Source organism: Drosophila nasuta, chromosome X (assembly GCF_023558535.2).
Source record: "Drosophila nasuta strain 15112-1781.00 chromosome X, ASM2355853v1, whole genome shotgun sequence".
NCBI lineage: Eukaryota > Metazoa > Arthropoda > Insecta > Diptera > Drosophilidae > Drosophila > Drosophila nasuta.
Window position 1 is genome coordinate 18,925,098 of NC_083459.1, and position 13,769 is coordinate 18,938,866.

The window sequence follows — 13,769 nt, forward strand, 5'->3', positions numbered from 1 at the left end:
ATTTAATTTACTTTTATTTTTAGGTCTTTCCATTTTTGTTTGATTTTAAACTTCTGCTCAGAAAATAAGCATGATGTCAATTATTCTTTTTCTTACAAAAAAAAGTCTTTTTGTCATTGTATTCTATGAACTTAAACTCTCTCGATTGCAACCATTCAATTTATTAACATGTTGGAAGTGTTGGAGTTTTATTTAAGTCTATTTAATATAATTATTTTTAGAAATTTACATTACTATTTATTTAATTTGCCAAAAAAGACGCTTGTGTCCGATACACAATCTAAATTTGTCGAACATTCTTTTACTCTAAACTCTACTTAACTTTCTTGTGTTCAATATATACCAACAAAATGGATAAACTTGGGGTAAGAAGATAAAAGAGAGAGAGAGAGAAAGAGAAGGAAGAGGAGGCCATCATGTGAGACATTTTGAGGGCAGTTTTTACTGCTTAGCCAAAGTTTGGCCACTATCAAAATCAACCAACTAATATGTCTTTCATATAATTTATGTGTGTGAGCCGCATAAAAACCAAAGTCTACACCCGGACAACGTACGACGAACGCGGCCGTAAACAAGTCAAGTGACAACAACAACAACATCGAGTAGGAGGAATTAGAGTAGGAGATGTGAAGTTTGAGCTTGAGCTTGTGGCGGCGCTGCAAGAAAACTTTCTTTAGTTGGCACACAAGGCACGTACGCTTGTGGATACAATATGTCATAGTGGCCTCCCATTCTCTCTCTCTCCCCTCTCTTTCCCACCCCATGTGAGAGTGGTCTGCTCTACGTGGTCGTGGTCGTGGTCGTGGTCTAGCTTCTGGAGGTGCTCCCGTGGTGCAGAAACCCACAGGAGAACACTTCAAGTAACATGTGTCATTCGCGTCTCTCTCTCTCTCTCTCTCTGTCTCTTTCTCTCTATGTTGCACTACGACTTGCGAGTTGCGAATTGTAGCCAAGTGCGCCGCACAACTTGTGGCCAAGTTCGCTTGCTGTTTTTTTTTTGGTATTTTCCAAGCCGGACTCTTGCGGCGCCTCGTTGACAGCCACTCCTCTCGCATTGGCCTGAAGTGAGCCGCATAAATTGTTGCATTCCGTGCCTGCCAACCAAAAGCTAAAAGCTGAAAGCCAAGGCCAACCAATTCAGCTCAACTCAACTCAACTCAACTCAAGTCAAGTCAACCCAAACTCAACTCAACTTAACTGGCCCGCTGTGAGAGTGTCGTGTAGTCCTCGTGTTATAGGCCTCTACTTATATTGCCTCAGCGCCAGCTTCCGCTTACTTCTTTGTGTTGTAGTGTATGTGTTTGTGTTTGTATGTGGTTGTGTAGCATGCAAATCCTTAAACAATCACTTCAACTTTGGGTCACACTTGCTGCTTCATTTGGTTTGGGTTCAGCTAAGCTGGCAAATTAAATAAGCTCTATGAAACTTATATTTTTGTGCAGTCTCAGACTTGCGCTCACCTTTTTTCAGTTCCTTAATTTCTATACTAATTACTTTGCAATTTTTGTGAGTGTTTAACTATTTGCTCTTCTTTGCAATTGTTTGATGCATAAAGAGTTTTATATGCAAACATGAAAGAATCAATCTGGGCGATGACTAAGTTCATTAATAAACAATTAATTACTCAGAAATGAGACGACATAATGCTTTCATGTGATAGTTCAAGATTCAATTAACTTACGATATTAATGATACGATAAACTATCGCTTATGTACATCGATTCGTAAATATTGCTAGCATAATTATGTTAAGCATCTGTAGAAAATGATTTTGAACAGAGTTTGAACGAACAGCAACTATAACTTAAATTATGATTGCATAGAAATTTAATTATGCACCTTGCAGCTACAGCGGCTAGGAAAAAACTATGCTATATACATATGTATATATACCAAACCAAATGCTATAGGTAAAATATTTTAATTATGCAATAAGAAAATGAATTCTTTCAATTAAGAATTCCGGATCCTATTTGAGTGAAGACAGCAATCTAAAATTCCAATAAGAGTCAAAGCTTGCTGGTGTTCACAAAATATCCTATATTATGATAGTTATCGTACTCACACTCCTAAGGAAGCAAAAGTTGAGCTTTATTCATCAATTGTTTAAAGCAAGCTTTAGATCCATCTGATGCTAGAACCTGCAGCATCTTTTTAAACATGATATTTTATTTCTGCGCTATTAACATTTGAACAGTAATATTTCAATTTCCAATAATTGTTCGCATTAAAATAGTAAATTTTACAGAACTGTATATTTTAGTTCTTTTGTGTACACAAACATTACAATTTGGCGACGAAGATTATAAATAAGAGCGTGTTTTTTTAAAAATTATCTCCATTCTAAATTTCGGGTTTCGTGTGTTCTTTAAGAAACACAACAAACAGCATATAAAATATACATTTTTTCGGCATTTGAGATTCGTTTTAGTTAAAATGTAATTTAAAAAAGGTTAAAAAAATGTTATGTTTCAAAATATAGAATATGAAAATTAAATTTTGTGAATATATTATATCATATGTTGTGATTATTATTAATATTATTTTTCAATATGATTAAAATATAATTTACAAGCTCAGTTTCAGTATCAAACTTTGTCTTAATTTTTTGTTCAATGTCATTTGATTTAGTTATACTTTATTTAAAGGAAGATTGTTAGATAAAATGATGGAGATGACATTAGTATTACAATTGTTTATTTCAGTACACAAATACTGCACTGTTTTGCTTTTATTCACAGTGGGTAACGGGTATCTTACAGTCGAGCACACTCGTCTGTAGCTCTTTTGTGTTTCTATGTTCACTTGCATTTGATTTAGTTTAATTTTAGACTAAATGATAGAGATGACATTCGAATTATAATTGATATTTCAGTAGTTGCTGCAAAGAATAAACAACTCATTCCAAGATATTGTAGAACGTTTTTACTATAGTATATTCAATTGGGGCTCTACTTCAGTGGAGTCAGTGCCAAGCCCTTGAATGGAATGAGAAATGACAACTTTGGCTGCCCAGCAGAATGCTAAGTGAGGAGACAAGTGGAGTGGGATTGAAATGGAGTTCTTTGGATGGCATCGCACATCGCAGCTTTGTGGTGGTGCTGGGCAAAGTTGTCAATACAAGTTGCGATAAGCCACTCAACGCCTTGTGGCACCGCCGCACAATCAATGCACCACTGACCAGCTGACGAATTTGCCGCGCGGCACATTAATGCGGCTAATGGTCAAAGTTTTATGCCTGGCTTCAGCTTTATAATGTGCAACACTTGAGGCATTCGCGCCCAAAGTGCCACACAGCAGTTGGCAGTGAGAGACAGAGAGAGAGAGAGAGAGGGAGAAAGAGGGAGTAAGGCAACATGCCTCGCTTTAATACGCATTTCATTTAAAGTGCGACAAGCGTTTGCCAAGCTGTTATAAAAGTGTGCTACAAGCCACAAGCATTGAAGAGCGAGGCGAAAGAGAGAGTGTGAGAGGACATTCGAAAAGTGAAGAGAAAGCCGAGTGTGAGTGAGGAAGTCTAAGAGAGGCACAGAGCGAGAGAGAGAGAGAGAGCAAGTGCAAGAGCGAGAGAGAGCAAGCGAGTCGCTTATCAGGCAAAGGACCAATGTTGACAATGCTGACCTGTCCAAGGCGCAACAGCAACAGCGCCCCAAAGTCTGTCAAGCCCAAGGGAAATGGGTGTGTGTGTGTGTGTGTCTCTTCATCTATGTGCGAGTGTGTGTGTGTGTTGCTAATAGCGGCATCTTGAAAGAGCAAAGGCAAGCGCCCAAACGACACGAATTTCGAAAGGCTTTTTCGAGTCGTCGTCACTCGTGGCAATCGAGGCATCGAGGCATCGAGGAGCAGCATTCGGCTCGGCTGCTGTCGGCTGTCGGTTGTCGGTTGTCGGCTGAGGCAGCTCTTGTCGGTTAGTTGGCCAGACTGATTCGACAGTTGGTTATGAAATCTGAACGTGTTCGCACGTGCCGTACGGAGCACGCAGCAGCAGCCAACCAGCCATTAAAATCAAAATCAAGCAAACATCACAAACTCTCTCTCTCAGTCTCTCCCACAACCACAACAACAACAACAAAATTCAGCAAACAAAAAACAATAAGCTCGAACAACATTAATCAAAATTCAAAACCAATAACCGAAAAATAAATACTTTGACTAACCAAAAAAATTCTCAAAATCAAAACCAATAAAATAACAAAACCAAAATATATATACTCAAAAGTGTTTCGACAAACAAATTTCTGTGTGATTTCAAAATTATCAGTTTCTCAGTTTCATCGAAAACTCAAATCGCAAATCAAGAATCAACTTCGAATATCAACTCCATCACGCTGCGTGCAATGTTTTTTTGTTGTCTCAATACAATCAATCTAGTATTTTATTCAAAATAAACCGTCGGCAATTAAACACACTTTTTTTTATCGTGTTTGGTTAGTTTGGTTGAGGTTTTTTTTTTTTGTTCTTTTTTTTTGCTTCAATATATATATATATTGATAAGTGTAAATGTGCATATAATTTATATAAATATTGAAATAATAAGCCGCAAAAGTAATAGAATAAAAAATCTAAAAAGTAAAATTGAAATTGTCCGCGACTCTAAAGTGCGAAAAGCGAAAGAGAAAAGCAAAAGGAAACAAAGTTTGAGAAAAGAGATCAATGCAAACTCGAGTAAAATTCCAAAGCGCGCAATGTAAGTATTGAAAAGTGTTAACAATTTATTTTTACTATGCTAAATGAAGCACCACTTAAGCGAATGAAAATTTCCTTGAATGAACTGTGACAGTGTTTAATTATTTTGAAGTGAGTTATTTAAATTTTTGCACAAGAGTGTGTCGAAAGTTGTGCGAAGCACTTGCTAATGTGTTGAAGTGTGTTCTCTTCTCTTGTATTTGCTTAAAGTTAAGTAATGTATGCTAATGCTTCTATGCGAAGTACAAGAAGAAACAAGAAGCAAGAAGCGATGTCAAAGAAGTTTATTTCATTTGGAGAGTGCGGGGTAGGAAATAGATGCGTAGACAGAAACAAATAGTCAATATCGATAAGCAGGGAGGGGCAGATAAATCTCCAAGCGGGAATGTTCTTAATATGGCTTTTAGTTGCTTTCCTTGTTCCCCAGTTGTTGTTTCAGTTGTTGTTGTTGATGCTGCGTTGCTTCGTTGCTTCGTTGCTTCGTTGCTGCTTCGTGGCTCTGACAGTTGTGCCATGTGCTTAAGTTAATTATTATCAATTAATAGCTAATCACGATAAATGTGCATGAAAACGGGGCCAGCGAATGGGGATTAAGTGTGTGTGTGCGGCGGGGGAGGGCGGCGAATGGAGAAGGAAATGGCGTTGGGCGGATGGCAACTGTAATTGAGTAAGAGTAGGGGTGGAGGGGGGCAAGGAATGTGAGGAGGTTTATGTGGTGCTCGCTGGCACGCAACAAATGGCCATGACAGCAATAGGACATGGTGTCCCGCCAGCATATATCCTGTTGATTTGTCACACGCGGCGTATGAGCGACGTCATGCCTTTGCCTGTGCCTTTGCCTTGCCTTGCCTTGGCTTGGCTTGGCAATTAAAAACGCGCATACGCACAGTGCGACGCACGAATATGAATGACAGAAAGCAACAAAATAGAACACCATCAAAAAAAAAAAAAAAATGCAAACAAAGCGAATCAGCAGCCACTTGGGCGCGTAACAAGTGATTGTATGTATGTGTTACGACATCAACAAAGTGTTGGGTCAACTCAATCAGTTATCATTTTTGTCAGCTGCAAAGTCAGACACTTTCATTTGATTAACATACACAAAAAACACTTTGTTTTCAACTTAAATTAAAAATGACTTTAGTGTGCTTTTCAAGCTGCGTCAACTGCAAAGCATTTGCTAAGGCTTCACCAATTTCGAATCCAAACAAAACGAAAAAAGCAAGTAATATTTCCCCAAAGATAAAGCCATAGATCAGCCATCTAGCTTAATTAACAGGTGACAAGGCAAGCGACAATGGCAAACATTTCCGTGGTGCGTATCCATCGCGAGCTGGTCAAATTGCTGCAGAGCGAGGAAGTTCGTCAGGGTTGGATCAAAATCGAGCTGGTCAACGGAAGCTGGACCGAATTGCGTGTTGAGATAATTGGTCCTAAGGACACGCCCTACGAGGGCGGCCGGCTTGCGCTGGAGATCAAAGTACCGGATGACTATCCGTTTGAGCCGCCAAAAGTGCGTTTCACTACATGTATTTGGCATCCGAATATATCGTTATCTGGCATGATCTGTCAGGACAAACTGAAGTTCAGTTGGTCAGCGGCGATAACATTGCGCACAACATTTCTATCGCTGCAGGCGCTTCTATTTGCTCCCGAGCCGAACGAGCCACAGAACATTGTGGCGTCCACGCAGTATATGGAAAAGCATGATTTAGTTATCGTCACGGCAAAGCATTGGACTGCTGCCTATGCAGGGGGTTCTTTCAGTTCTGCCGACTGCGATGCCAAGATCCAGCGCATCAAAGATATAGGTGTCGATGAGAAAGTGGCGCGAGTTACAGTCCAGTGACCAAGGGAGTCTCATTTGCGAGAAAATTTTGATGTTAGAAATACTTACAAATAAAACGACTGTGCTGTGTGGAGAACAGAATAAGACTGTCTATTTCGTCAGTGACAATTTAAGTATTACAAAAAGTATGTACATGTGTGTATGTATTAGTGTATTGCAGAATCTATGTATGAGTGTATTATCGTCAGAGTTGCATGGAGTAGGCTTGGAGTTGCCGGATCTGCGTTATTCCATGTGGCCGGAGAGAGGGGCATGTCAACTCGCGCACTGTACTCTCCATACATAACTGGGTTGCGCCGTCATTAGATCTCTTTCGCTACATAAAAAATATACAAAGTATAGTATTCACTCACGTAACCTAATCCAAATAATATGTAACATTTACCTATTTCCATTTGTTATTCAGTTGTGCTTCTTCAACATTTTGAATTTTGCAAAATTGAATTTCAGCGAACTGAAATTTACATTCGCTTCACACTTAATGCAGATAATTAGCTTTAAATATCTTCTTCAGAAAACACAAAACTTATAATGTTGCATAACCAAATATAACAAAGACATGTGTTCATTGCCATGCTGTTAGAAAATTGATAGAACTTTGATTGATTTGGGCGGAAGAAACTTTTATCAATAAATTTATTTGGTAGAGGTTTGATTCAGTTGCAAAAAAGAAACTATTAACAATAAACAGAAATGCTTTAAAATGTATTCGAGATATTATTCTATGCTTATAATTAAAATCAGTAGTCATCACATTAAATTAAGAATATTGTAGCTTAATGTTGCATTTCACTGAAAATATTTGCATTCGAAATTCATTCGAAAAAAAATACATAATTTTGTATTGCGTGTTGACAAGACTCGATATTTTTGTTTAACTTCGATGCTGCAAGAGGTATTAAGCAACATCCAAATTCAACAGTTTGTCACTATATTCAATTTAAAATTAATTAATTAATAACGTGTCGTATACTTGATGCGGCTGTTTTGCTCAGCTGCATGTGCAATAAGAACCAAAATCAAAAGTTTGGTTTTACATTATTTCACTTTCATTTTTTTCTTCTATTTAAAATTCTTTCATCAAAGTAACTAATTGTACATTACGTACAAGGCGCCGTATACTTGATATTGTTATTCCGCTGTGCAGCACAAAAAAATATTCTATAATAACAAAAATGAATAGTTTGTTTTTCTATTTATTGTATTACACATTCACCAAAATAAATAATTTTGTATCGCTCGCAGACGCTGCGTATACTTAATTTTTATTTTCTCTTTGCTCTGCTGCTATATTGATAATTGAACAGTATTAAAAAATCAACAGTTTGTCATAACATTATTTAATTAGAGCTGAAAACTATTCTTCAAATTACATATTCTTGTTTTACACGCTAACATCACGTATACTTGATATTGTTATACATTTGTGAAACTTCAAACAAACAAAAAAAAAATAACAATTAGTCTTATGTTGATAGGGGAAATTTTAGAATATTCGAGTCATATTTAAAATGTATCAATTAAAACATGGCGTATACTTGATGTGGCTGTTTCGCTCAGTTGCATATTAAACAATAACCCACATCAACAGTTGGGTTTACATTATTACACTTTTATAATTTCCTTTTATTTAAAGTTATTTCATCAGAGTAAATTATTTTACATTGCGCTCTAACATGGCGTATACTTGATATTTTTATTCTGTAGGAAATAAGCAAAACTAACAAATATTAGTTTGTTAATACAAATACTAGAGTTTATTATTTTTATAATAATTAAATTGAGTATTTGAAATTAATACACATAATTTTATCGTATACTTAATAAATTGTTTTTCCGCTTAAAAATCAATTGGAAGTGGACCTCGATAATTGCTTTTAAGCTGTGTTGCCGCAGAAAGTCCTTTAATAAAACTAGTTAAATGCTGCGTTAAGATTTCCCTTCACTGTGTGAAGCTGCAGCTGTTGAGTTGTTGTGCGGTCCATGTGCATAACATTTAATTAACTAATTGATTATAAACTTTGGCAGCGCTCTGCTCTGTCTGACGCATTGGAGACTGTAGCTGAAGCTGAGATGATTCCCTTGCAGATACAGATGCAGCTATAGATACAGATACAGATGCAGATACAGATACATTTACAGCTTCAGTCTGTGTGCATCAAAGTCACTAGCAGCAGCAGCTGCTGGATGTTTGGGGAATCAAGCGAGCAAAGGGAAACGAAAGAGCGACGAACGTTTGGCATTGGTAAAACAAATAACAAAAAAACAAAAAAAACAAAAAAATGAAAAAGAAAAACAGAGGAAAAACCTGAAAACAATCGCCCTGCGTTCGCTCAGTCCTTGCGTCAATAAAGGACATTTTATTATTTTTACTCGACTGTTTGCAACGTTCGTCGTTTCGCTGCTGCTGCTGCTGCTGCCCAGTTCCGTTCGTAAGTCCCTTTGCCATCCAGTTTGCCACTCTCCCAGTTTTCTTTTCTTTCGTTGCCGCTGTTTTTTTTTTTTGTTTTATCGTTTCACTTACAAAGCGTGGCGCATTTTACGCTGATTGCGCGCTCTCGCAAACATTTTGCTTTTGGTTGCTGCTGCTGCTGCTGCTCCTGAGGCTGAAGCTGCTGGGACTCCCCGCCAGGGGACCCGGATCGCATTGTGTGCTCGTATCTGTCGCTGTCGCTGTCGCTGTCGCTGTCGCTGTCGCTGTCTCCGGGTCCAGCCTCAGTCTGAGCCTTTGTTTTCCAGCCCAAGCACACACACACAGAGAGAAGAACGTAGTCAATGTGGCTGCTGGTTGCTCTGTCTATAACTGGATACGATTCGATAACATTGAGTTTATTGTTACTTCCTTTTGCAATTATCCTTGTTAGTCAGCGGAGTCAAATAGCCCCCCCAAACTATCATCATCATATCTCTCTCGCTTTTACTTGTTTTCCTACGTTTTTTTTTTCCTTTCTTGCTCCTCCTCGACAATAATCATCATCGTCATCATCATGAGAGCAGCAACAGCAGCAGCAACGTTGTCATCGTTGATTGTGTTTTGTTTTTAGCATTAGATTGGTTTCGCCTTTTTGCCCTTTTCTCCATCCCTCCCCCCGCGCCTACTTCGCTTCTACTTCGCCTTTTTGCCTTTGTGCCCACCAAATTAGTTAACGGCAAATCTCTCGCTCGCATTTGTCGCAGCGCCATTTGACCCAAATAGTTTAATGACAATAGGTGCTCCATTAATCAGCAGTGTGTCTTCTTCATCCTTAGTCCTCCCCCCTCACTCATCCACTTTCGATTCGCCGACTCCTGCGGTTTACGATCTCTTCTCAATTGCTCAGCCACTGTATAAAATTGCCCTAATGGCGTTTTTGTCGCGCTTTCATTCCCATTACTTACTTTATTTACACCCAAATGCCGTTCAACTGTAATTGTCCTTGTTGTTGCTGTTGCTGTTGCTGTTGTTGCTGCTGAGCTTTAAAAATTATATTTATTTTGCTATGCTTGCGTTTTATCACACATCGTCAAAAAAGAGTACATAATGCTTAAAGATTATTTAGTCAAGTTTTTGTGGTTGCATTTGCTATTTCATATTAAACTTTTGTTGCAAATAATACATTAGACGAGCTGCTTTTAGCTGAAACTTTTTGCTATTTCTGTAACTCAGTGTGACTGAATTTGTTTAAAATGAAACTGATTGTGTAAATCGACATTTTAGAATAGATTTTCTCTGCAAAATACTCAGATAAATTAAAGAACAACTTTTATACAAATTATACATCATTATAATATCATTAATATTACGATGTTTTATTTGTATAATACTATGAATTCATTAATTGTCTTTATTTTAACTATATTTAAACGAGCGAGAGAAAGAGAGAGAAAGAGAAGACGTGTTCTTACTTTGATCTATAACAGCTTCAATCGATATTTCTATAAACATTTTTATAGTGTTGGCTTACATAAAATAAAAAAATATAAAATTATATTACATTACAGACGCTAAAGAAGTTATTCTACATTTAGCATTTTAAACTCTGATTTGGTATTTTTTAAATAATAAATAAGTTTGGTGGCAACAAATAATAATACTATAATTAGTTTAAGTTGTATTTTTACATAGCTGAAACTTAATCATTGAGTTTTAGCAATACAAATATACAACTCACAATTAGCCTAAACTGTTTAAGCTGTAAAAAACAATTTACCATTAGTCACTAGGAGTAAAGCAACAAATCAACTGAGAATCATAACCATATAATTGTTATAATATTATTTACAATATTTACGTTTTACAGTTATTGTTTTTTGGCATGCTTGGTAGTTATTTTAAAATAGATTTAGTTCAAATGTCATAGAGTATTTCAAGTAGTCTTATATTAAATGGATAATTTTCTTAAATTTACCTTTTTATTGCACAGTTATTTATAAAAATAATTTATGTATATTGAATACCTAAGCAAAATGAATAAAAATAGTATTAGGCAAAAGCAATTAGCGACTACTCTTGAGATCACATAAGAAATGAGAATGTTGATGATTATGTTCGTGGAAATTGTGTGTGTGTAATTGAGTAAGTAATTATGATTTGGCTGTAGCCAAATGAATTTCTGTGGAAAATCCATTGGAATTAGAGATACTCCATACAACTGTCAACACACACACAAACACAAAAAGAAAGTGAAATAAGTGGAACAACAAAGCGATAAGCTCGCAATTCTAAATAGCAGCAACAAAGGCAACAAAAGAGAGAAAGAAATAAACAAATACAGCTAAAACGTAACTTTTAAGCGAGCACACCAAAGATGTAGACGAAGAGTGTGGGAGAAAATGACGAAGAAAATGCACAAGAGAGAGAGAGAGAGAGTGAGGAAAATGTAGCATACGCTGTGGCTGTGGCTGTGGCTGGCAATGTTTAATTAAAAGCGTGAGAAAAATGCAACACTCAAGAGCCAAGCTGCAAAATAGTCGTGTGGTTGGTCGCTGCAACAACTGCACGCTGAAGCTGAGCCGGAGACTGCGAAGCGAAGTGAAGAGAAGTGAAGTGGCAAGTGACCATGGACGTTTTTGCAAGTTGCAACCTCCGACGCGCATTTTGCCAATCTCCGTGCTTGCCATTGCCATTTCCATTCGCTGGCTAAAGCCAAAGCCAAAACCAAATTAAATTAATTAAATTGCAAGAAAATCTGCGTTGAAGCACGTGGAAAACTCGTTGTCGTCTTCAACGTTGTCCAAATGAAATCAGCAGAGTGAAGTCAAATTAAGTAAAACTTGGCTTAGCTTAGGCAACAACCTCAACAACAACAACAACAGAAACAACAGCAGTGGGAAGAACAAGAACAATTTAAGCGAGGGCAGCAAATGCGTTTCTCTTGCTTTCGCTTTTGCTTTCCTTTTGGTTTTGGCTTTCAGCTTTTGTTCTTGTTTTTGCTTTTACACGATGTGCCCATTGAATTTCGGCTTGAAAGGGCGTGATATTTTAGTAGCTCCGTTTAAATGCAGCATAATACGTTTGTATGATGTGTCAAAATAAACCCTTTAAGTGTGCTATAAAGATTTCTATGAAGCAAGCTATGTATTTTATTTTTCTCTTAATAATAATCAATATCTGATAACGATAATCTGATAATGATAATGATATATTTTAACTTAATTTAATTTTTATGTACATATATTTTTCTATTTATTTACATATATATATATATATATATTTTTTTTTATATAATGAATTATTGTATAATTTACAATAATGAACTTGATTAAACTCACTTTTCAAAAAATTCTAAAAAATTTTCGACAGCTGCTATTTCAGTGTGCAGCCAAAACGTTGTGCACTTTTGCAAAAGTACGAAAACAGTAGAAAAACAAAACAAATCTAACGGCGTGTTTGCTTATCTCTGATATGTATGTCTTAATTTACAAAAACAATATTCAATCATTCATTCAATTCATTCGATCAACTAACAAAACGAAATATGTAGTTTTCTTTCTGCCACACTCTGCTATTTCAACGTTCACAGCTGCATGTTGTCATATTTTATGAACCTCTCTATTTAAGAGCGTTAGATATAATTAAAATTAATGGTAAAACAATTTCTAAAGCATAAAATCTCTTTATAATAATCAAATATATTCAACATTTTGTTCTAATAAAATATTCTAACTTAATTTGCCAACAGATTTTAGTTAAAATCTGCCATCTACTTTGAGCTAAACCTTTTAAAAAGTGCACGTATTAATAACTGATTTGCAATTAATTTTACAGGGTATATTAAAGTCGCTCTCCGCTTTCATCAGCTGTGTTGAATTTGCTGTTGTTGTTGTTGTTGTTGTTTTTGCTTTGCACTTTTACAGTGTAGCGCCTTTTGCGTTCTTCACGCGGTTGCCAAAGCATTGCACTCGACTTGAAGCACAACTGTGTTTTTTTTTTTTTTCTACCTTTTTCGACTGCCCACATCGTGCTTATTCGCTCTAACTCCCACTCCCAATCCTTCTCTCGCTTAGTTATATTGCTCGTTGAGTCGCTTGCATTTTTTGCAATTAGCGGAATTGTTTCACATTTGCTTCACACCCAGCTTTGGTCCACACAGCTCACAGCTGAAACTGAACTGAAGTTGCTGTTCGCCTGCAGTTTATCTGCGGTTGTCATTGCATTACTTCGCTTTGCTTCTCTTCCCTCTTCTTGGTTTGTCGCTCGGTTGAGTTTATCTGTAAAACTTCCCCACTTCGTCGCTGTCAACTGTCGCTTTCTCTTTCTCTGTGTGTGTGTGTCCAGCATTTTGGCGCCCAAGGGAAGTGTGCTAAATCTTTTAAAATACATCTAAAAACCGCGCTGCGAACACACACATACACACACACACACACATGGACAAACAAGCGCACACAAAGACAACAGCTTTATGCACTTTACTTGGAAATACTCGTATGTTGTTTCCCTTCTCTCCCTCTCTCTGTCGTTTTAAAGAACTTTTGCAGAGCAACTATCTATACGTTCCAGCTGTTTTCAAGCTGTGCTCCTCTAACTCTCTCTTCTCTCCTCTTCTCTCGGTTTGTCGTTGTCGTTGTGGTGCACTCATGTGCATTTTAGTGGTAACCCAGTTTTCGTTTTAGGTGCTTAAAAGGTTTCCCCTCCCCATTCCATTTGAATGTTATTTGCCTTTGTGTGTGTGTGTGTGTGTGTTGAAGGTGTGGCAGCTGCAAAGAGTGGACGACAGATAATAGATCTCTGGCAGCGAACAGTTTTAAATCGCCG

General features: G+C 37.1%; 2 protein-coding genes across 2 annotated transcripts in view; both read left to right on the plus strand.

Moving 5' to 3' along the window:
- Window positions 1-4,504: 4,504 nt before the first annotated feature.
- The window catches only part of LOC132796441 (dopamine D2-like receptor), an 82,739-nt gene continuing 73,474 nt past the window's right edge, over window positions 4,505-13,769 (plus strand). The window contains 1 exon segment of the mRNA XM_060807614.1: window positions 4,505-4,687. The gene's annotated coding sequence lies outside the window, so the exon portion shown is untranslated.
- On the plus strand, window positions 5,850-6,603 carry LOC132796481 (ubiquitin-conjugating enzyme E2-22 kDa-like). The gene is made up of 2 exons (XM_060807660.1): window positions 5,850-5,911; window positions 5,966-6,603. Exon 2 carries the CDS (start codon window positions 5,984-5,986, stop codon window positions 6,533-6,535), a length of 552 nt encoding a protein of 183 aa, XP_060663643.1. The 5' UTR covers window positions 5,850-5,911; window positions 5,966-5,983; the 3' UTR covers window positions 6,536-6,603.